The 22,544-nt window shown below is 44.6% G+C and overlaps 1 protein-coding gene across 1 annotated transcript in view; it reads left to right on the top strand.

The window, feature by feature from the left end:
* The window catches only part of CACNG4 (calcium voltage-gated channel auxiliary subunit gamma 4), a 43,798-nt gene that overhangs the window by 16,282 nt on the left and 4,972 nt on the right, over positions 1-22,544 (top strand). The window contains exons 2-3 of the mRNA XM_074847526.1: positions 17,020-17,103; positions 22,187-22,327. Coding sequence (XP_074703627.1) covers positions 17,020-17,103; positions 22,187-22,327 — 225 coding nt within the window. The remainder of the gene's footprint in view (positions 1-17,019; positions 17,104-22,186; positions 22,328-22,544) is intronic.

Here is a 22,544-nt window from a genome sequence, read left to right as displayed (position 1 = left end):
AGAGCTGTAGCCCTGTCACGATCAAGGCCCGTACACTTTGCTTCCTCTTCATTTTCTTTTCTGTCCTTTAGATGTTACAAAACTGTCAAGGAAAGCTACATCCAGCAGGTATTAGAGCACTGAACTAAACCTGCAGAAACAGGGGAAGGTGGAATTAAGGTTGTCTTTTTTTTTTTTTTTTTTCCCCCCACCGTGCTTCTCTGCTTTCCCTGCCATGTCCCTGCCATGATCAGCTGTGGGCAGATGATGGTCTCACTTCTGCCGCAAAATCTGGATATCAGTAATTTTTCAGTTTCCTCGTGCTGGTCTAACACAAGTTACAGCTGCAGCTGAGTTTGCTGTGTGTCGCCCTGGTCAAGGCTACCATGGGGACAAAGTTACCCATCTGAACTTCAGCAGTTTTGATGTCTACAAGTAGGCATTGTAACGAACACTGATAACACATTGGACTCGGTCTGCATTTTGGAGCATTCATGGCAAAATTCTTACTGGTCGCAGTCAAGTACAAACTCATTCGTCACCCCAATTGTGTGTGGGTGCAGTATGAGAGACCACTGGCACAGTGCACTTTCTTAAAGAAAAGTGTTTCCTCCAGTCCATCATTTGCATCACACATGAAGCTTTTCTTGTAGCTATCTTTTTTTTTTTTTTTTATGCAAGAACTTAAGGAGAGGGGATAGGAGTGGAGAATGTTGCTGTTAGACAGGAATGATTCAGGTACCCATGGCGACATGAGATCATTCCCCGTTGTCACCAACACAAGAAGATTACCTTATACAAGAATAACTAAGAACCGAATCTTTGACCTTCAAGATTTTCTTATCTGTAAACATTATAACTGTATAGCAATGCAACCCAACTTGTCAACAACAAGAAAGAAAAGAAAAATAAAACTAATTTAAAACCCCACAGTGGCAGTGGAATAAATTCATACATTTATCATTTCAGAGGTTCCCATCGCTTCTGCCTCTTTTCCTGCAAGGTTTAAATTATTAGATTTTTTTTTTTTATGTTATGTTTACTCTCCTAAGAATAGAATACAATTTACAGAAGCTCATATGGATGAAAAAGCATTTTCCTTTTGCACTGTTGCTCACACAGTTAACACACATAAACCTGCACCTTCCTGCTTTCCAAAACCTCGGTTCATACCGTCAAATAAATTAACTAAATAGTCAGAAATTTATTTTGAAATCCTTAAAAGAAAAAGGTTTATTACTTGCACTTTCACTTAAGAAGTATCATGCGTCTCAGTGTTTGGTGCAAGACTTTATCTGGTCCAGTTAAAGGGGCAGATTCTTCACAACACTTACATGTGCAGCTGGTCCTGCCAGCACTAGAATTGGCATTATTTGCATGAGAAAAGATCCTTAAAGTGAAGAAATGCAGGGTGAGGATCTAAGCTTACTGTAACAGCTGGAAAGAACCTAGTAAAATGAAATTCAATACCTGCTGCTGTAGATCTCCCAGGTTTTAAGCTTCCAAGGCAGCAGGTGATTTTTAAGCAGAATTTCAACTTGCACATACATGAATTATTTCTAGTGACTTGCTCAAAAATAGCAATTTGAGCTTGACTCACAATGTACTTACAAGGGCTGGAGTGGGACCAGGCAGCCTGCCCCTGCCTGGGAACACGAAACTTTCTGCACACACCTGAACCAAATTCCCCACTTGGGTCTGGTGCTGCGGGCTGGGGACACGTTCTCGGTGTCCCTTGTCCATCCCCTGACATGGGGAATGGCCAGAGTTTGGGGTCCAGACATCTCGCTGAGGTCTGAGCCAGCGAGGGAGAGCCGTAGTTCATTGCTGATAGAGGCTAACGGCAAAGTGCTGTCCCCCGAGAGCAGGGGAGCATCATGCTGCGTGACTCAGAGGAGCAGCTGAGTCACAGCCTCCCGTGGCTTCTCCTGTGATGGGAATGTGTTAGACACCGTACTCAAGATTGTGCTTGAAGTCACGATCCAAATCATTGTGTTCAGGCTCCTCATTTGCTTCACGGGGAGAAAGTATGTTGCACTTCTCAGAGAAAGAAGAAAAAGGAGTCTGTGGTGCTGGAAAACCAGTTCCTGGATTCCCACTCATGAGAGCACTGTTAGAAAAAAAAAATCGAAAAAAAATCAACCTTTAACACACAATGGGATGACAGTATCTCTGCTGGAGCCCCTCAGAAGTCAATGAAGGTGCATCTGGCATATTGAGTATTCACTGGTTAGCAGGATGCATCAACTAAGATCGCCTGAGGCATGTGGAGCTGCTGCAGAAAAGCATTGACATCTCATGGGGTTACGGCTCTCCTACCTGAGAGCCCTTAGGAGCAGATCTGCAGAGGGGTTTAGGTGCTGCCATGCCTAAAAAGTAGAAACTCAGCCTACAAACCCCAGCACCCTGGACAATAAATGACACCAAAGAGCAGAGCTCTGGAGCCTAACCCTACTGGTGAGCGGGCTGGCATCAGACCTCAGCTTTGCAAATCCACAGGGCTGGTGTTTCAGGCTGTGCTCATCCTGGGGGAGGGACGCCACATTTATGAGTCCTCTGGATGGAGTCACAGCAGAGCAGCCATGCATTGGTGCATCCCCCCTCGGGTGCTGGCTCTTCCCTCGGGGCACTGTCAGAGTTAAATGACACGGCAGATCCTCACTCTCCAGTAGGTATTTGCTGGCACATAACCCAGTGAATCCAGTCTATGGAGCATGAGTAATCTATAGTCACTAGGCAAACTTTCTCAAGAGCTTATTTAGGAGAAAAAGCCCTGATGCATCGATAGTGCTGTGTGCAGGAGAGCTGCTGGAGCTGGTTGATATTTCGACATGACTGAGTATTTTTAGAGCCATCCTATGGTGCAGGATTTTTAACTTCCATTTCACAGCCCTTGAAGCCTGGCAAACTTTCATTAACATTTGATGTTAATGCCTTGAAGTCATGCGAGGTCTGGGGGAAAAGGAAAGGAAAGGAGGAAAAAGAAATACACCTTTTTTGAGCATGTAGTTTGCAAAGTTGCTGTGAAGCTTAGAAAAAGCCTCCAATCCCATCCCTCCTCTTTGTACCAGGTGCCTTTAAAGTAAAACCATTCAGAGAGCATAGCTAGAATCCCAAACCATGGCTGTGTGAGACACTCTTCCTTAATTAAAAGTTAACTTAACATGTTAAATACCTGGAGTCTCTCTGGCCCTTGGGCAGATTGAAGCACCTTTTAAACAGAGAGCTCCCCACCTTAGAAGGATTATGCCTCTCCATCATTAGGCAACTTTGCTAATACAGGGCTCTTTGACCCATAAAATCCCAAATTATTTATAAGCCATCATGTCTTCATCCTAGAGAGGAGAACCTGGGACATGGGGCACTTAAAGGCTTTGCTCCCAGTTCCCACTGCACGCGCTGCCATTTCTGCTCAGCACGAAGTAAGGCTTTGCTGCCCAAATTTATACACGGTGAAAACAGTGCTTCCCTGGTTACAAGGCAGACTTTCAACTGGAAAATAAATTAACAGAAACTCTTATTTTTCCCCCCCTAAATATACACACATATACGCGCACACAGTCTCTTCGCACACAACTGAGATTTTTCAGAGGCTGAGGGAGTAGGAAGAAGAGACGTATTTTTGTCTCCTTGGCAAAAATATATTGGCAGCATATCACTGAGTTGTAAAGATTGAGTAAGTACCAGAGCGTGGCCCCGTTAAGAGAAGCGGGTTTTGGAAGGCTGCCCTTCGGCTGCCTGTGCCTGTCTGCCAGGACCATTGCAGGGGCTGCTGTCTGGGGTGGGGGCTCAGCGTGTGGGACCCCAGGCAGCCTGTACAGGCTCCTGTGGAGGAAGAGGAGTTTGTAATACCTGGAAATGAGGAGCTGTCAGCTCTGCATCACGCCAGATGAAGTGTCTGAAGGGGAGAGGAGCTGTAAATCTCCCCCTGTGCATGGCACCGTTCCCAGGCGGCCGGAGCTGCTGCCTGCCTCCCGAGCTGCGTACCTCTCGGGAGGTCTCACCAAGGTGGTGACAAACTGGTCCTCTCCTGCTTTCAAAAATTGAGAGGAAATATGGTCCCTGAGATGCTGTTATACAAGGGCAGGGAGAGAGATGAAGGACTGATGAGGGAGGGCTGTGAGGGAGTCAAAGGCACAACGCCCCGTGCAGCCGGGCACAGGGGCCCCTGTCTTTTGTCCAGTCTCCAGCAAAAGGAAAATTTCTTGGTTTTCTCCTCCCAGCTGTAAACCTTGCCAGTCACTTCCATGCCATTCTAGGACAGCAAAAAGCAATAAGCATTTCTGGTTACAGTGGAAGATGTGCCTGATGCTGATAAGGGCTGGGACTCTCAGGTACATTATTTAAAACCAGTTCTGAGATCCCAGATTGGATTGCCCAAAGCTACCACCACCATTATCTTTCCCCAATGCAGGTAGAGACATTTCATAGTAAAATGCAATTCTGAAATACTGAAAGTAAACTCGGAAATCTCGACAATAAAATATTTATGCATCTGTGCTTTAGTGCATTGTAAGTTTGCATGATATGCTTTGCTTTTCAAGACTGACTAGATTAAGACACTTCTGATTCATTAAACACATTTTCCCAAATGCTGTTTCTACAAATATTGTTGGGCCATTGTGCTTTGTGGTATTTATTAGCTGGTGTAACAAGGAAGTTACATCTTCCATAAACCTGAGAGGAACCCGCTTAAATGTGTTGCTCTGAATCTCAGCAGAGAAGAAAACAGTTCTAATGAATAATTAAAGCTTAAAGAGGTCATGTTGCTTTTGCAGTCTCATTTTTATTTGTCACTGCTTAGTTTGCATTAGGAAATAGAAATTTTCAGGTGGGGGAGCCAAATGAAATATCTTCTGCATATGTTAATTTAAACAGATCTATTTGGTAGCTGTCTCCATTTTTATCTATTAGCTCATTTGTTAACTGTAATAATTTAAAATCAGTTCTGGGAATTATAAGTTTCAGGCTCTTAATTTTCATCAGGCAGTGGATTTGTGCATCCCCTCACCTTCTGTCAGCAGTACGAGCACCGATTCTTTGGCTGGGCAGGGCTGTGGATGCAGGCAGAGCTGCTCAGGGAGGACCCAGGTCGCCATCTGGTCCCTGTCTCTGCAGGCACCACCAATCTGCCAAGCTCCTGCTCTCCTCCTAGGCCCTCTTCTCGCCTCCGGCCACCCACCGCCCACCCTTCACATCTCCTCCTCCTCCTCCTCCCCAGCTCTCTTTCCCTTCCACTTTCTTCCAAGCTTCCTTTCCTTCTCCCCGGCAAACCACCTCCCATTCCACCCCACTCTGCCTCAAAGCACTCCTTTCCCCCCTCCTTTTTTACATCACTCTCTGCCTTCCTTTCTCAGGCCCTTATTCCCCCAGAGCTGCTCAACATTTTTCTTCCCCTCTCAACATGCCCCGGTGAGACCAGCTTGCCCCATCTCCTACACGAGGCTGGCCACAGCCAGGGACACACCATCCTGGCTGCCAAATGCCTGAGACACCCAACCCTGCCAGCACCCACCCTCCATGAGGGTATGGCACCTTACGGGCTGCATATACTGCTGGGAATCAGGAATAACCAAGTCAGTAGTAACTCCAATTCAAGCTAAAGTCCCGCATATTTCCTTTCTATTTTCTTCCAGGATATATTACATTTGCAAAATATTTTTGTTCCTTTCATTTTTTCACAACCTATTCTTTCCAACCAGCAGCTCTGTTATTTGTTCCCAAGGTTAGACACTAGCCCTGAGTATTCAACTAGACAACACGTTCTCTTGGATGCATCGCACTAATCTCTCCTGGTGGAGTGTCTTTTCCACTGATAGATCACGCAGATGATTTTTGAAACCTTTGCCTTGCATTTCCCAAATCCAGCCATCACCAGGGTTTGGCAGTTACACCCCTTTCTCCTAACCTTTAGATTCCCCATTGTCATCTGCCTTGTTTCAGTCCCGCATCACTGATTGTGCATGATCAATCTCTAGAGGTTTAGCTTCTATGTATAACTCAACAAGCTGGCATAGAAATGAGGAAGACATACTCAAAAATGAATGGAGATCCAACTCAAGGTCACTGCATTATGAAGACAGACATATTGCAAGCATTCCCTGCAATTAAGATGGTTTATGGAGTGAAATTTCCCTATTGCTTCTTCAATATCCAACCGTTTCTCTCAATGCCATCATCTCATGATGAACCACCATGGATTGAAGAGACATGCAATCATTACAAGATTCCAGGAGTGTCCAAATATCCTGCATATTCCCAGTGAGTTAACTAGTGAGCTCCTGTATCACTACTTTCCACTGTAACCCTTGGGGTTTTTTCATAAAAAATGACTTTGTGGTGTGCGAATGAGCCAAAAGAAGGTTTGTAAAGAAAGAGTTCAGTTCTAGATGTCAGGTTAGAGACGTTCCCTGCTATTAAAGCACACGATAATTCATTTTATGCAAAGAGGTAATTACATGATGCCTTGTAAACTTCTGCTACACCAAGAGATCTCACAAGGATACCAATAATGTGAACCATTTTTCTACTGCCTAGATCTGGAGGGTTTTTCCATTACAGAAGAAGACACCAGGTGCATTCTGTGCATGTTACCCCAAACATCCTCAAGGATTACCTGGGTCCTCATTCTGGAGAGTTGTTTCTTACTTTTTTAGACTGCTGTATGACAACTGCAAACCTTGCCTGTTGTAAAATAAGGATGTTTCGGGAACCTGAAAAAATGGCAGTTTAAGAGGGTCTAAAAGTAGAAATTAAGAATGAGAAGGCAATAGCCCAAGGCTGCACGTGTATGAAAGTTGAAGTGGCAGAAGATACAAGGGACAAAGCATCACATATTGTACTGGGTATGTTTCATCTAGTTCAAGAACAGTATCTATTCCCCAGACCTGACCATGACTATGTCTCAAATTATAAACTCGGTAGGGACTTTGAAGAGACATGAATGTCCATTTCCTTAAATTTCCTCCCCCAGGTAGTGACAAGCCATGATACAGGCTTTATAGACATGCTGTGATTGTAAGAGGTGAAACCATCAAGCCCTGGTTGATCACCATGTTAATGAGGGAGAACTGATGACTTACTGAAGGAAGGGAAACCAGATGGATAAAACCCAAACTATCCCTTAAGGGAAACTTGATTCCAATTGTGCCAACACAGGAAAAAAGCACAGTTTGACAATGTGAAAATAAACACGATTTGTCATTTTGCAGCATATGAACGCTTCATCAGACAAAATGACTATCTGTTCTCAAAATTGCATCCGGTACAATTTGGCATTTCAGCCCTCTCATAATGATTGATGGACTAGCAGCGATCTGCTTGAATGAGCAGTCTTTGTACCAGTGAATGTATGTCAGGGTCAAGAATATTAGGGAAAAAAGGTGGATTATGGTCCAAATCAAGATATACCTGAATCCTGGCTAGCATACATGCCACCACAGCCTATTTCTCACAGTTTCCTGAGGTGTCGGGGCGGTGATGGCCAGTTGTGAATACCAAGTTAGTCTCTGACTCGTTGTGCCAAAAGCACTGTTGGGTCACTAAAGCATTTTGGACCAGAATGTAAGTAAGAGCTGGAAACGCATTGGAGAGTGACTAAGTTCAAAGCTCTGATGGGTGAAGATGCTCACCTAAGAAGCCAACACCAACGTCTCAAGTGTTAGACCAATTTTAGCTAAGGTAGAAAAGCCAACTACAGAACAGCTTTGGCAAAGTGGCAGCAGAGCAAAGTATGGAAATGAGTGTTGAGACAAACTTCTGGGCTGCCGGGATAAAGGACTGCGGCATGAGATGCAGGACGAGACGAGGTGTGAAGGCAGAACACAGCAAGCGTGGGCCGTGGTGGTAGATAGAAAAGCAGACACAGGAAAGTGAGTTAACAACCCCATGACAACTAGAAATGTTGACAGTCTCTTGGAACTGAGCCAGGCATGGGAACGCTCGCCATGGCAGGGCTAACTTAGCTCTGATTTGAAAATGTTCCTCAAGCAGCGTCACCAACATTTCCCAAAAAAAGTCATATCATACCCAATTTGAGGAATTGCCCCTGTTTCCCTGTGCAGATGATTTACAAAATGCAAACTGAACATCAGGGCTGGAAGTACGTCAGCATTTCTTCCTAGAAAACACAGAGTCATTCCTTCAATAAGCTCCATAAAAAGGAGCAAGAAAAATGACTAAAGTAAGCCACAGAACCCCCCCGAAATTTCCCCCACCTTGCCATCCAAGCAGTAGCACAAGAGGACATGGTTAATAAGGAGCAAATTGCGAATGGTAGTGGGAAGACTGTCAGCAATGCACAGAGGGGCTGCTGGGGATGCCGCAGCAGCGGTGGTGGAATAACGCAGCACGCTGTTTTATCTGCACTTTGACTAAGGAAAGGCACCTGGGAAAGGGACAGGAGCATTGCTGAATAACCTCAATCATGACTTCTGTGGCCAAAATACTGGTTTATGAGGGGAACATTCAAAGAAAATGGAAATCAAGTAGCTCAAAACAACATGTAACATAAAATCAACTCTTACCTACTTCGCTGTGTCCTACATTTCTCTGATACTATTGGTATTCACTGTGGTAGCACAAGGACACTTAGTACTTTTGGCAGCAGCTTTGTAATGACTGAAGAGAATTCAAAGGACAGCAGCCAGACACTGTGATGTGTTTTATTAGCTCCCAGATGTGCAGGTGAGGTGAATCTTCGGGAAATGAGTTTCACTGCCACGGATTTTCTAACATCACTCAAGGTCTCAAATAAACTCTTATAATGGAACAAAAGGCTGTCATAGAATTTTTAAAGTCATCTGTGGCAAAGCATCTTTTCTGCATCTGTTCATTTCTTACACAGAAATACACATGCACAACATCTTTGATGATATTTACCCAGCTGAAAACAGAAGGTCAGCTGCTAAGGCTGTATATACCCACGTGAATTATAACCAACTGAGCCTCTGTAGGCATTTCCCTGGATGCCTTCTAGCGTAGGTGATCCAGAATCTGGAGGTGCTTTACCAAGCTGTACAAAGTAACGTTCAGGTGTTAGGTCCTGGATTGCAGCATGCCAAAATAACATTGCTTAAAGAGTAAAATTGGTAAAGCCAGAACTAGAAGTCACCACCCAACAGCAGAACTTCTTCAGCACCTGAGTGAGATACATCTACTCCTATGTGGTTAACTTCTTTGAGCAATGGTGAGCATCCACTGGTGTCGAGGAGATCAGCTAAGGCACCACATCCGGGCCACGGGAAACTCAAGAGTGTTAGAAGAGAAAAGGGTGGGTCATGACATGAAGGTCAAACTGCTCAAGCGGGAACCTCGCTGGTCGCTATTTATGGCTGTGGAATTGGCACTCAGGTCAGCGGAGATGGCTCTTCTGCAATGCGGAGAATGAGCTCCACTACAGTTGGAGACCACTGTAGAAAAAAGCAGTGCAAGGAATAGAGTGGCACAACCTTCATTCTGCAGGGATAGGGTGAAAGGAGAAGCTGTGAGCTGCCTCTGCTTCCAACAGAGAGGGCTTTGTAGAGGAGCACCAAGGAGAGGCTGCAGGCGGCAAAAGGCAATCAGATCAGACACTGCCACAGTGCAGGCACGTTGGGGAAAGCAGATTGTAATATCCTAGAGTAAATACTGGAGAGTGGTGGTATAAAACAGTCTCTTCTCTCATAGAAAGCCTATGATAAATGCAGGAGGGAACATTAACTACTATGCAAAGGTAAGAGAAGAAATGGAGTGAGGTTGATGATGGGACTGAGCATGTCAAATGACAAGATAAACTGAGACCTGTTCCTAGAGAAAACATGCTTTTGCCAGACTTGAGGGGAATGGCAAGCACTAAGAATAAAGGCCAGGGTGAGAACGGAGCACGATCCCCTGCCAACACCAGCTCATTTGCAAGCGCGTGGGCAGAAGCAGCTGCAAGCTGCTCCTCACTTGTCTCCTCCAGCGCCGCTGCCACCGGGGCGGTCTGAGCCCTCATGAGGTGTTAAACACACCAGGAAGGTGTTTTGCGTTTAAAAACGTTAAAGAGGAGCAAGATGGAGCAGGGAGCAAAAGCGACCAGTAGTTATTCACGTGGGATTGAGGGGACTGATGAAAAGCTCTGAGCAGCGGAGGGTCTATAGGCAGCAGAGGGGGAGGACTGGAAGAGGAAGAAATTCATGTCACAGCAGAAGATAAGAAAATAAGAGACTTGAGGAGGAGCTTTGCTTTGCCCACCAGACAATTGAAAATAGATCAAAAGAAGAACCCAAAGGGTTTGTTAGAGCTGACAGCTCCTAAGGAAGAAAGTGGGGCAAATTTCATACATTTCAACATTTTAAAATAATTTTCCTTTTGCCCGGGAAGTAGAGGGGGAGCAATCAAAGGGAGAAGAGAAGATTCTGATATCACTGTTACTGGGTGAGACAGATTTGAATCCACTGCACTGAAATCAGAATCTGGCCCTTAAGTAGGCAGTTCAGCTCCCCGCAATGAGAAACAAGTGAATTCTGAGTTATGGGATGAAAGACAGAGAAAGAAGGAAAGGACTTTTATGAGGAAAAATAAAAGATTATTGTTTCACTGTCCCAACACCTGTAGAGAAACATGGTTAAGGTTCGGGCTAAATTCTTTTTAAAGACTCAGTGGAACTGTATTTGCTTTAGCCTGACCATGACACACATGGACAGCTCATGCTGGTCAGCTCGTTTATGGTACCATGATAGACCACAGTTATGGGAAGGGCCTTCTAATCTTTTTAGGTCCTAAGCATTTTCTGAAAACAGGACCTACCCTGGCAAAAGTATGACAATAACCCCAGGTACTAGCAGTGCTCTTCATCAAATTCATCTTCAGGATGAAACAAAAATACAAACTGTCATATGGACAAATATTTCTTGGACTGGCAGGACTCTGGGGGTGTCAGACAGCATCTGTCTCAAAAACAATCCATGCTTTGAAGTTTCCAGCTTCGCAAGGCTCACAACAGCCAAACTTTTCTCAAAGGCAGACACCCAATAAATGTGTATTTAACCTCCTGAGGCTTCTTTCTCTGCTGGCTCCATCCTCCATGGCGCTGAAGGCAGTGTTACAGCAGCAATGTGGGGTAGCAAATTCACATGGGGTGTGTTTTGCACATGACCTGCATCAATACTTCATGATTTCTTTTATAATGACAGCATTAAACATCCTCTGGCAGAGACTCACAGGATCTGTGCTCATTCAAGTAATGCAAGGACAGGCTTGTGAAACTCTCAGCAAACAGCAGGAGACAAATAATCGAACTCAGGACAATTTAACATAGAAAGTGCCAAGTTACAGAAAAATATCTAATGCTGTTCCTTGTGGCCTGAGTGGAGAGTTCTGGACCATAATAGTCCCTGTTTGACCATCAGCACCACAAAGCAAGTTTTGAAAGGAAAAGGAGGTGCACCACCCATTCCTCTTTTCAAGGGTTATTTTATGATGAGAGGAATGAAGAGAAAAGGAAGTTAACTCAGCATCTGCATTTGCTGTTGTGCGTCAATCCAGTGAGACAGAGAAGTTGTACTGGTGGAAAATCAAAGAAATGAACACGGTGCACAGATAGACTCTGTGCTATAAATTTTGTGGAGAGAAACATTTTTTGGCATGTCTGATCTCCTTTGCTCACTATTGCTCAAATCATGCGGCAAAGGATTTCAGAACTTGTCAGCAGAGAAATCTTCCTAAGGAAAAAAATATGTAACTGTTTCTCTTCTCCCCTGGCAGAGTCCGGTGCTGACACGCTCTCTCTCACTATAAATAGAGGTTGTCCAAGGGAAGTGCAAAGCCATGCCATTAAGGAAACCCAGTCCCACACGGCATGCTTAGATGGACACTGTGTTCAGGCCACTTCTGTTAGAACGGCCCCACTCTTCATGTCACGCTTTTCTTGTCGTCTGCGATGTTATCTGTCAGTCAGCCTTCTCTGTGCTGATATATTCAGAAAACTTGTCATTTAAACATTCAGATATTCAAGTGTTTCAGTAAATCAGGCTAACAGTTGGCTCTGGAACTGAAGCACGGCATTTAATCACAGAATAGATGCAACAAGCAGAACCAGCAGGCCAAATTTCCCATGGTTCCTTACTAATTGCCTTATTTTAAATATACATTCAGCTCCTTGCAACTTGTATTCCCTGTATCTGCAAGCCCTTGCTGTCAAATGATCTTGAAAATCATTTCCTTTCACATCTTCAAACCATCCCAGAAGACCCACATTTGCCAGAAAGAAATCAGCTGGTTAGTGGGATTTTAGGCTGGACAATTATGGGTTGTATTTACCTGCCCGCAGGTAATTGCTGTAGCCATGCGACCTCTTCTGCAGCTGACATTCATAGCACTCATTCCATCAGTGTAACCCCCCTCAGGAGAAAACCCCGCTTAACTCTATTAATAGTGAGCACTGAGCACGTGTTCACACTGAGTATCTGTAGCTGCTCAAGAGCTACAAGCATGTGGCCTGTTGGCAGGGGAGAGTTTGATCCAAGGAGGTTGCAAATGTCTGGTGTCCCATGAGAAGACAAGAAAGGGTTCTCAACCAAGTCCCAAAACCAATGTTTTACTGCATAGTCTTACCAAGAAGGGCAGGCAAGAGGGCTGGAAGATGACATAGTTAATCAAGCAATAGCCCGCAGAAGCTGCTGATGGAGAAGGAGGTGGCAGCTCGACCAATCTCTCCTCATGTGTCTGCACTGCTATCAGATATCGCCGCCCATAAGTTCGTGCTCAGAGCAAGGAGACAAAGATTGCTATTGACAGAAGTACCCCACAGACAAGGTCCTCTGCTGCAAAGCTGCTAGCGTCTTGCGTGGTGGAAACATTTTAAATTGTAATTTTAAATTACAACAGAACACTAGTGTCAGGGAAAGATCTCGTCGTATATAATTTTCAGGATTGTGGGGGGAGAAAACAAAAGTACAGCCTGCCTTGACAAATATTGTCTCTATCTTCCAGTGCTGATTTGTGCAAACACTTCCAGGGCAGAAGGGTATGTTGTCGTTGATAAATACTAACTATGGGAAATGGCTGTTTCAAAGACATGGCTGATAGTATGGCCAACAACAACGTGATCATGTAATGCATGGCCACAAACAAAGATAATAAGCATTTGCATCCTACAGCATTAACCATTGCTCTCAGTCATCAAAAAATAAAACCCCAGTGAACAATTCTGCAATGGTACAGGCAGGATTATTAAAGGATTATTTGAGAAAGAGCAAGGAGAAGGTAGTATGTCATCAGAATTTGGGATCACTGGTTTGATTTACTGTTGAAAACTCTGTGTACTTTGAGATCTCAAACCCCAAAACAAAGCTTAATCTTCACTTAGGCACTACAGTTCCTCCTTTATCACATTATCTGAGCACATCACACTCTAATTATAGTTATCTGAACAACACTTAGTGAGACTGGGAAGTACTAACCTTGTCGGAGAAGCCCTTGAACACAGAGTAAAACCGACTCAGAAACAATTTTTGGTTTTTAAATGCCAGCTAAGTACACTGCAACCGATGGGAAAAAAAAAAGTTCTTACACTATAAGCAACACTTCAGAAAATTTGCCTCTTCATTATCATTAACACAGATCCTCAAGTCCTACCTCAAAATTCAGAACAAAGTTATTATTATGAGGAAAAAATGCATTGTAATATTTGTATTTTTAAAAACATCATTTAAAACATATCAGTAATCATTCAAAGAAAGGAGTAATACTTACAGCGTCTCAGTGGGATGTTATATTGTATTCTCAAGAGGTATCCAGAAGAGTTCCTCAATATTTTAGTATCTGTTAGGCAGTGATTGCAGTTTATTTATGTCTCTCTAGTGGGTACAGAAGTAGAAGTTAAATATTCCATCTTCCTCTCCAAAGTGTATAAGGGACTGTATCCTCATACGCAAGCAAAGAAAAAAATCTCTCTTCCACGTCACATCCTGGTGTGGAAAGCAGCCCATGTGTGCCTTACTGAGCGTGGACCAGTGGCCACGTTTGTCTACACATTTCTTCAAGGCATCCTCTGTGAAGCCTTTGAGAGGAGTTTCGAGGAGTTCAGGCCTTGTGCAGATGCTGTAGAATAGTTGTTACTGAATTTAATTGAGGTGGTTCCTTTTCTGCCACCTCTTGTTTCATGGCTTTTGTTCTTTTGCGTCGCTTTACACGCTAAGGGCATGGAGCCAGGTATTTTACCAAATCTCAGTTTTGTTTTGTTTTTATTTTTTGTGTTTAAGCACAAGTCAGACTCTGCTGTTGTGCTTTTAAAGTTGACCACTGCTTCAGTAGCTTCCACCCAGCTAGTTTTAATTTTTCCCAAATCTGACTTTCAAAGTCCATCATTATGAAAAAAAGATATTGTTACATTTCCTAGCAAGACTTTCTTTCTGATACTCTGTGGATTAAAAGAGCCCTCAATACCTCACCAGAGTTCTTGATAGCAACTTCAAGCCTCACCGAGAGTTTAATAAGCTGCTTCTGAGTTATATGACACCTGTTAAATTTATGGAAAAAATATATCCAGTCTGCTGCTGTTATTAGCTATCAAATACCATAGACATTAGAGAGCACCCTGAACCAATATCTATGATCTGAACTAATGCAAAAATATTGGGAAGAGTATTTTGGATTCCCAGGCTTTGATACAGGTCCAAATTTCAGAGTAATTTTCTATTTCTATAAAAAGTTGGCCAGAATGACCAATCTCAGTATTCCTGAAAACTGGAAATAGAAAGGAACTCTCAAGCTTGTCTAGAATTTTCTGTTTGGGATTAATTATCCTCTTTTTTCACCTCTGCTAGACTTGCTAATACTCTTTCATGTGAAAGGCTCCAGATACAAGCACTAGGAAATGAAGGTCTCCAACCATAAAAGAGGAAAAGCCCAGACACTGCGACTAGCAGCCCATCCTGTCCTGCTGATGCATTTCAGCCCTACGGTGGAAGGGGTGGCTTCATGGCCCCCGCCTAAGAGACACTTCTGCTGAGGGGCCCATTTCATTCAGAAGTTTAATAACGTAAGGCCATTTTACAGAGGCCAAAACTCTCCATCAATCCATCAGTGCTGCAAACACAAGAGGCTTGGGGGACATTTCAGTCTTGCAGACTTCTTGTCTCGTAACTGAGTTTCTGGAAGTGGGGCATTTATTTGGGCTGTTGCCCATGTCCATGCTCTGTGAATGTGCAAAGTTCACAAAGCAGCCTTTGGTGGACAGAGCTCTCTCCTTCACGGAAGTTGTGTGAGCTTGAGTACCTGTGATACTTCTACGTTTCTATCAGCTCTGGATAAATTCAACCAACTACCTTAAAAGTTGTTGGAGAAGTACGTACAGACTGAGAGATGGCCCCACCTATACACACACAAACACAGAGTCATTGAAAAGCCTATTTCCATAGGAAATTAGGGTGAGATTATTTGGATTTTCTCCTTAATGAATAGGAGACAATAAAAATCATACTCTGAATGTATTTCCTCTAAACTGGCACACTATAATGAAGAGACTCAAAGAAATGACCATCCAGTCTCAGAGGCGCTCTTACTCTGGGAGTGATTTAGTTTCATTGCGTGAACTGCCATAAAAATAAGCACTGGGATCTTTAAAATCTAAATTTTGGATTGCTTTGCTGGAGAGCCATCAGGAGCAGCAACCCAGCTGATGGCAAACAGAGGGATGCACAGGCAAACATGCTTAGCAGGAGCGGTCCCAGCTGAAGTGCTCTTGTCCCCCTGGCAGACAGGACAGGTGTGTCACTTCCAGATGTGACGTGAGCCGCTTACTTCTTCTTCACAGCCTTTGAAGTGCTGCGCAGAGAAAGCCCGAGCCGTTACCGCAATTAGAGTAGATACATCATTTACTGGAAGAATTAAATGCACTGTAGTAGCAAACCTGCAGTTGACACTCAGAGGGTGCAATTGAAATCCTCCGGATTAGTAATTCTTTTGAGATCTTTGTAATCATTGGTAATAGGTGGTGAAATAAATCCACATTTATATCCTACAGACTGCAGCTGTGCTTCTGTTAAAGTAGTATTAACTGATGGTTTTTAAATCCTTCTGCCAGCTCAAGCTGTAAGCACCGAAACTCCTGTGCAGAGGATAACTCATCCTGGGTGATGTATGTTCCTGAGCACGAAAGCGCTGGTTAATGAATAATGAAAGCACCAAGGCAGAATCGCACCTCGGGGCTTCGCTCCTGCAGAGAGCTCTCTGGAGAGAGGTCCCTGCGCAGCTCACCGTGCAACGGCAGTCTCAGCTACCCAACTGCAGCTAGGACTGGATGTGGCTATGATAACTGTGATAGAAAATAATACAAAATACTAATGTAAAGCTTTACCCGGATAGACAGTGCTGAACCTCTTCTTGTTCAGTCGAGCGAGGGGTTCATCCAGCCAACTCTGGCGTTGTTCCTTCAGGTATCAGGAGTGCACACTCATGCCCTGACTTACTGCACAGGCTCCCAGTTAACTAAACAAATATGCCATTAAAAGCTGAGCCAACCTTGAGGGGAACATATGGGTTTAAATTGCAGCAGGATGAGATTTATGGACTTGTTTTCCAAGCCTAGAGAGTAATTCACCATTTACCAGCTCTGGTGAGGGAGGCCAGCACTTCACTGACAAGACAGGAGGGGTGATGAGCACTAGATTGGCACTTGGCTTTGCTGTGGAGTCCCAGCCATAGAGCAGGGACCCACAGTGACAGTCACTCTACGAACAAAAAGCAGCTTTGCAAACTCAGTATGCTTGTAAGATAAGCACAGCACTGATAAAGTAAAGCACAGAGAGATTAAAAAGCTCAAGAGAACGGTATTAGTGCAGACTGAAGAAAAGAGCCCAGGAGTCCTGGCTCTCCCTTCCTTCAGCTAGGCTTCAGCTCAATCTGCCCAAAATTCATGACCTTAGAGATAGTTTCGTGATGTCATTAAAAAAAATCAGTGACCTACAGGAAAGTAATTATACAACCTGGGAGGAAAAGGAAATAAAGCAGAGCTGGCAGAAGCACATTTACCTGGTTCTATTTCTTATGGGTTATTTTTGCTTTGTTTTCATTTAGGAATCTACAAAGGACATTGCTTCCGAATCAACCACTTCCCTGAAGACAATGACTATGACCATGACAGCTCAGAATACCTTCTCCGTAAGTCAAAAAGTGATACCTAATACGTGGGATTAACAGATTTAGCCAGAGAGACTTTCCTGGGTTTCTCTTCTGTAGAGTCCAGCCCAAGTCTTATTCACTGCAAGAGACTGGCCCAAACTGGGTGGCACAGAGCAGTGGTGATGTATGTCAAGTTCACACTGCAGCCGACACAGCTGTGACCATCGGGGATCCCCGTTTCAAGGTTTCCTTCGGCCAGTGGAATTGTGGGGCTAATTCTCAAAAAATTATATGGGAATTTTTCAAATGAAATCTATAGCTATCATTCCCAGATTGGCAAGGATATTTTACAGAGGGGGTATTTATCTGATTAGCATATCAAAACAGGTTTGAGGAGTGGGTTCCAGCCCATTAGGGAGCTTTTCCTAATGCTTAAACCCAACCCTTATGCAAGCCCCATCCTTTGCAGCTGCTGAGCCACCTCCCCCTGCAGTGAAATTACTGCATTGTAGGAAGGAAGCTGAAATTTCTGCGCTAACAGCAAAATCCCAGCATGAACATGGGCTGTGGCTTCCCTGCATGGCCAGCCAGCCATTGCTTCTCTGTGCTGGTGTGCAATCCGCCACAGAAGTGATTTCATCCACCAACCCCGTGCTTGAAATTCGGGCAATCGTTTCCTCCCCTGCAGATGACCATTCGCTCGGCAGATAGGAAGTCTCGGAACCTGAGCATGAAACTTCAGGAATCCTGCAAAGTTTGATTTCTCCTTCCCCAGAGGATGCCTTGCCTAGTTATTCCTTTTGAACAAAAGAGCTGACCAGCCAAGCTGAAAGCAATGCCCTTTACCAGAGAAAGAAACTGCAGTTCACGAGGTGTTGGGAAAGCTTCAGGGAGCCATGAATGACGCTGCTGGCTAATACACCCAGCAAGGCAAAACGCTCCTCAATTACACTGCTATTAATTACCTGAAACACCACTTAGAGAACCACTCTGCCCTTCTGCTTGCTTCTGGGAAACAACTTCTAGTTGCTAAGACAAGAAGAAAGAAAAAAAAAAAAAAATCTCTGAAAAGTATGCTTTACCAGAAAACCCAGATTTTTTTTCATCTTTACTCTTGTCAATTTAGATCAGTCATAGCACTTGGGTGACATGATTTCAGTGCTCAGGCGAAGACAGGCTAGCAGAGTGTGAGCACAGCTGCATTTATCTTTCATACAAAGCCTTGGAACTAATGTTAAATTGATGCCAAGTCAGCTTTAGGAAAGAATCATTAGTAAAAGGACTGTAAAGGAAAGAGGAATTAAGCAGCATCTTGATAAAAGCGTATTATGCCTTTTTTATTTGGAGAAAAGGGAGAAGTGGGAAAAACAGTCTACAGCTTCACAGTAAGACATGAGATTGGTAAATTGTGTGTAAGTGTACTTGTGACGGGTGTTCCTAAAAGCTGTTGTCAAAAGTGACTAAGTACAGACCTTAAAAACAAGTTGGTCCAACCCTTTATGTCTTCTGCAAAATCAGTCTTCAGCTGCTCCCTGCACAAGTAACAGGGCTCCTCGGCTTTAACTTTTGTAAGAAAAACTGCAGCTCCACTTAAAATGCATACGGTTGATTTAGAGATTATTGAAAGGTTAGGTGTCTAAATCCAGAAGAGATGAGCTCATATGGAGATGTAATAGGGACCAAATCATTGTCTAAGACAAGAGGATATTTGCATCCTGTTTCAAAGGACACATGAGACCTTCCGTCCCATTTTTGCCCTCTGTGCAACACCTTTGCGATCTGCTGTCTCTATATCATTCACCATGCTTTTTAGCTAGTTCCTGGCACAAGTTTCTCAGAGGGCCATGCTAGGGGTAACCCTTATTTTTCCTGCCTGGTTTAGACAAAGGCACCAATGCTGTGTGCATCTTGTGCACCCTAAATAGCAGCATGCAGGGTCTCAGCCTGCCTCACAGTGACCAATCTAATATAGGCTTCAGATAAATGTAAACATCATGGTGCTAGTAGAATCAATCCCTCGTTCAAAACCTTATTGAAGTCAGTGAAAAAATTACTATTTTAGGAGACTTTGGTCGGGGGTGTGGCTAGGAGCAGGGGTTTGGATTTTGCCCGTCAGCGTTCAGGCTGCTCCCTGCAAAACCAAGCGAACGCCAGCGACAGTGACAGCTAACACATGCAGAGCAGCTCAGACAAGACCCCTTCTATTGAACCTTCCCTGTGACAACACACACCAATCTATGAGTCTAAAAAAATCCCCTTCACATGTCTGTGCGGAGCCCAGCGAGTGGCAGCGGTATCGCTGCCGTGCCCAGAAAGCCCACGCAGTCCCCCAGGCTGCCGCCTGCATCGCCCAGCCGCACACGTGTGCTCCGGCTTCCCTCCTCTCCTGCGTTTCTGCAGCACACAGAAACCAAGCTGCTCCGATCCAGCATCGCACGAAGACACACGCACCTCTCCCTTCGCAGAAGAGGGGATTTCAGCCGTACTCATCCTCACTGCGCACGTGAGGACATCGCAGCTCTGCTGTGGTGCAGAAGTGCAGCCATGAGGAGGGGGACTGGGGACCCCACCTCAGGGGCACGTCTACACTTTCATACACTTCTTCCCCACACGCTATAGCATCCCCTTTTCAAAGCCGTTTGCTTGGCTCCTGCCTTTCGGAGGAGAATAAAAGCAGGAGCAGAGCGCCGGGACTCGCAGCCCCGTGGGGAGGAGCAGCACGGCACGCTGCGGCACTTCACCGAAGGAGGTGTCACAGTGCATAGCGGTGCAGAACAGCCGATGCAAACAGACAGGATGGTAAACAAGAAAAGAAAAAAGCAGGGGAGAAAGCAAAAACCAGATTGCCTTAATGTTTTTTGATGTGCTGTCATTTTATTACCAGTATCAGGAGCCACATGTAAATTCTACATTGTACCTATGAGCTTCCTCTTAAAATTCAGAGCTAAAAGTACACGTTGTAGGAAAAAACATACTGTAGAGTTTTGCAGGAAGAGAACACTGTGTGTTTTTTTTTGTCATCACATTAATTACCTAGTATAGAAAAATTATCTCTGGAGATTATTACTACAAGTAGAACAACCCACCCCCTACATTTGGCATGTCTGGCAAGTTCCTTCTGATGGTATCACTGAAGCATTTTAGGAAAGCTCTTGGATTTAATTTAAATCGTTATAAACAGTATGACCATAAAATATAGGAAACAACAACCAGAAAGGGTGGGCCACAGTAGATTTTAAGCCCATGCTACCTTTTGCCAGGACGCTAACAGACACGGTGATTTGGGGTGCCTTCATGTCCTGCAGCACAGAGGACAAAAGATACTGAATCTTTTTCTAATTGACTCTAAAAACTGACCCCAAAGTCAAAGCACTGTTACTTCATACCACACACGTGGGGATACACCCAGGACAACAGAACAGGCTCACACCACTCAAAGGGCTTTGATTAGAGACCTTACACCCTCATGACTTGGATTTGCCAATTATTGCAAGACACTGTCTGAATAGTAATGCATCCAACTGAATTGGGTTTAGATCCGGTTAGAAAATGCCCCGTCTGTAAAGGACACGTGCAGCGACATTGCTGGTTTTAGTAGGAGACGTACTTTTCTCGCTGTTGCAGATCGATACAGGCATAAGCTTCCCAGGCAGGGACTGTCTATTTTGTTTTATGTCTGCACCATCCTAATGAGGGCTGGGCCCGTGGCTGGGGCTCCCCGGGGGCTCTGCAGCGCACACAAAAGCAGTGCTGTTAATAAAGGCCCACTCCTGTCCCTCTTACAGTCAGTGGAAGTTTTGCCACCAGTTACCAGGGGAATCGTTAGGAAGCAATTCACTAAATTGGGAACACCACGGCCATCAAAAGTAAAATGAGAAAGCATCAGCTGTAACATCTGGCCGTCTCTCCTCGGGAAACGGGCACCGCTCGCTGTGCGTGTCAGCCAGGAAGATGGCACCCAGGAGGGACCGCGTCGCTAATGGCACCGCATCAGCAGACTGGGCCAGATGGCGGTTTTCTCCCCTCTGTGCACTCAGCCCGGGGTGCCCGTGTCCTCCCCATGTGCTGTGGGGTTTGACCCCTCTGTGACAGCAGCCTCTGAGCCCCACTCGCCTTGGGCATCCCTCACACCCCGGCACCCACTCACGCTGCCAGGACTCCCCTCCACGCCTTTGCCTTTCCACGGCCCCCAGCTTTGGGGCAATCCTGTATTCAGCACCTTATCTCTGCTTCTTCAAAGTAATCCTCTCTCTGTAACAATATAACTCAGTTCCTTGCTCTTCCTTTCAGGAACACCTACCAGGTTTTACCCCTTTGGTTTTTACAATACAGACATCTCTCTACTTGTGCTTGTTTATTTTTTCTCAGCCCTTTTGTTCCCTCCCTGCCGCTTCCCTTTCTCTTGCTGCTTAGTCTTGTAGTGACCCGACTTTGAAAGCTAGCTTGAAGTGGTGTTTTAATTTTTTTTTCAGGGATTTTATAGCCCAAGCTGGTGAATGGACTGAAGCATACAGAATTTTAAATGACTCTACTTAGCTGTCAGGAACCTAAACACAAACATCTGAGACACACTTGTTAAAATTTCTTCCTTAGAAATCGGAAAGGTTTCAATGTTCTTAATATTCAACAAAAGAAAAAGGGGTTATTAGCTGTGCTCGCTGGCAACACAAATGCTGCAGACTTCAAGAGCTGTAATTTGCTCACCTTGCTCATGTATCAAGGAACGGATCCGTCGGCTCAAGCCATCCCCAAACATTGTAGGGTTCATAGCCAGCTCATGAATTTTTCACTGCCGCTCCCTGCATGGTGATGGGTCTTACTGTCACTTACCTTATGCTTTGCCAGAAATGTTCTGTATGCGGTGGCATCGGATAATGGCGATAATGCTGGACTTTCTAGGAGAAAACTCAAGAGATTTCAGCTGCTCAGTTGAGAGTGTCTGTGCCACACTGGCCACCTACCCATGGCCTCAGCTCCCCAAAACGTGCCCAGAAATGCAGAATCAGTGATAATGCCAGCAAAAGCCAGGCGTTTTGAGACTTTATAATCTCCAGACTTGCACCCAAGGAGGCATCTGAAATGATTACTGTCTGTCTTGGTTTTCTGTCTATCTCCCCTCCAGGCATTGTCCGTGCCTCCAGTGTGTTCCCTATCCTAAGCACAATATTGCTGTTGCTGGGAGGACTCTGTGTCGGAGCAGGAAGGATTTACAACAGCAAAAACAACATTATTCTCAGTGCTGGGATTCTCTTTGTTGCAGCAGGTATGTTCTCCTTAAATTGAGTTCTTAAGAAATGCTGCCTTTTTAAACTGAAAAGGACTGTGGAGAAGCTTATTGACAGTTCTCTCCCTGTACCCCTTTTCCTAGATTGAGGGCACTAGCAACATCACAGTAGGCAAATTTCTTAAGACAAAAATGTGGTTTTGAAGCTCTACAGTAAGTATATTCTAGAAAAGCATCTAGTTTTCCTGAAAAAAGG

Source organism: Strix aluco, chromosome 21 (genome assembly GCF_031877795.1).
Source record: "Strix aluco isolate bStrAlu1 chromosome 21, bStrAlu1.hap1, whole genome shotgun sequence".
NCBI classification, from domain to species: domain Eukaryota; kingdom Metazoa; phylum Chordata; class Aves; order Strigiformes; family Strigidae; genus Strix; species Strix aluco.
Note: the sequence above shows the minus strand (reverse complement) of the source record. Positions and strands in the feature narration are given on the sequence as shown.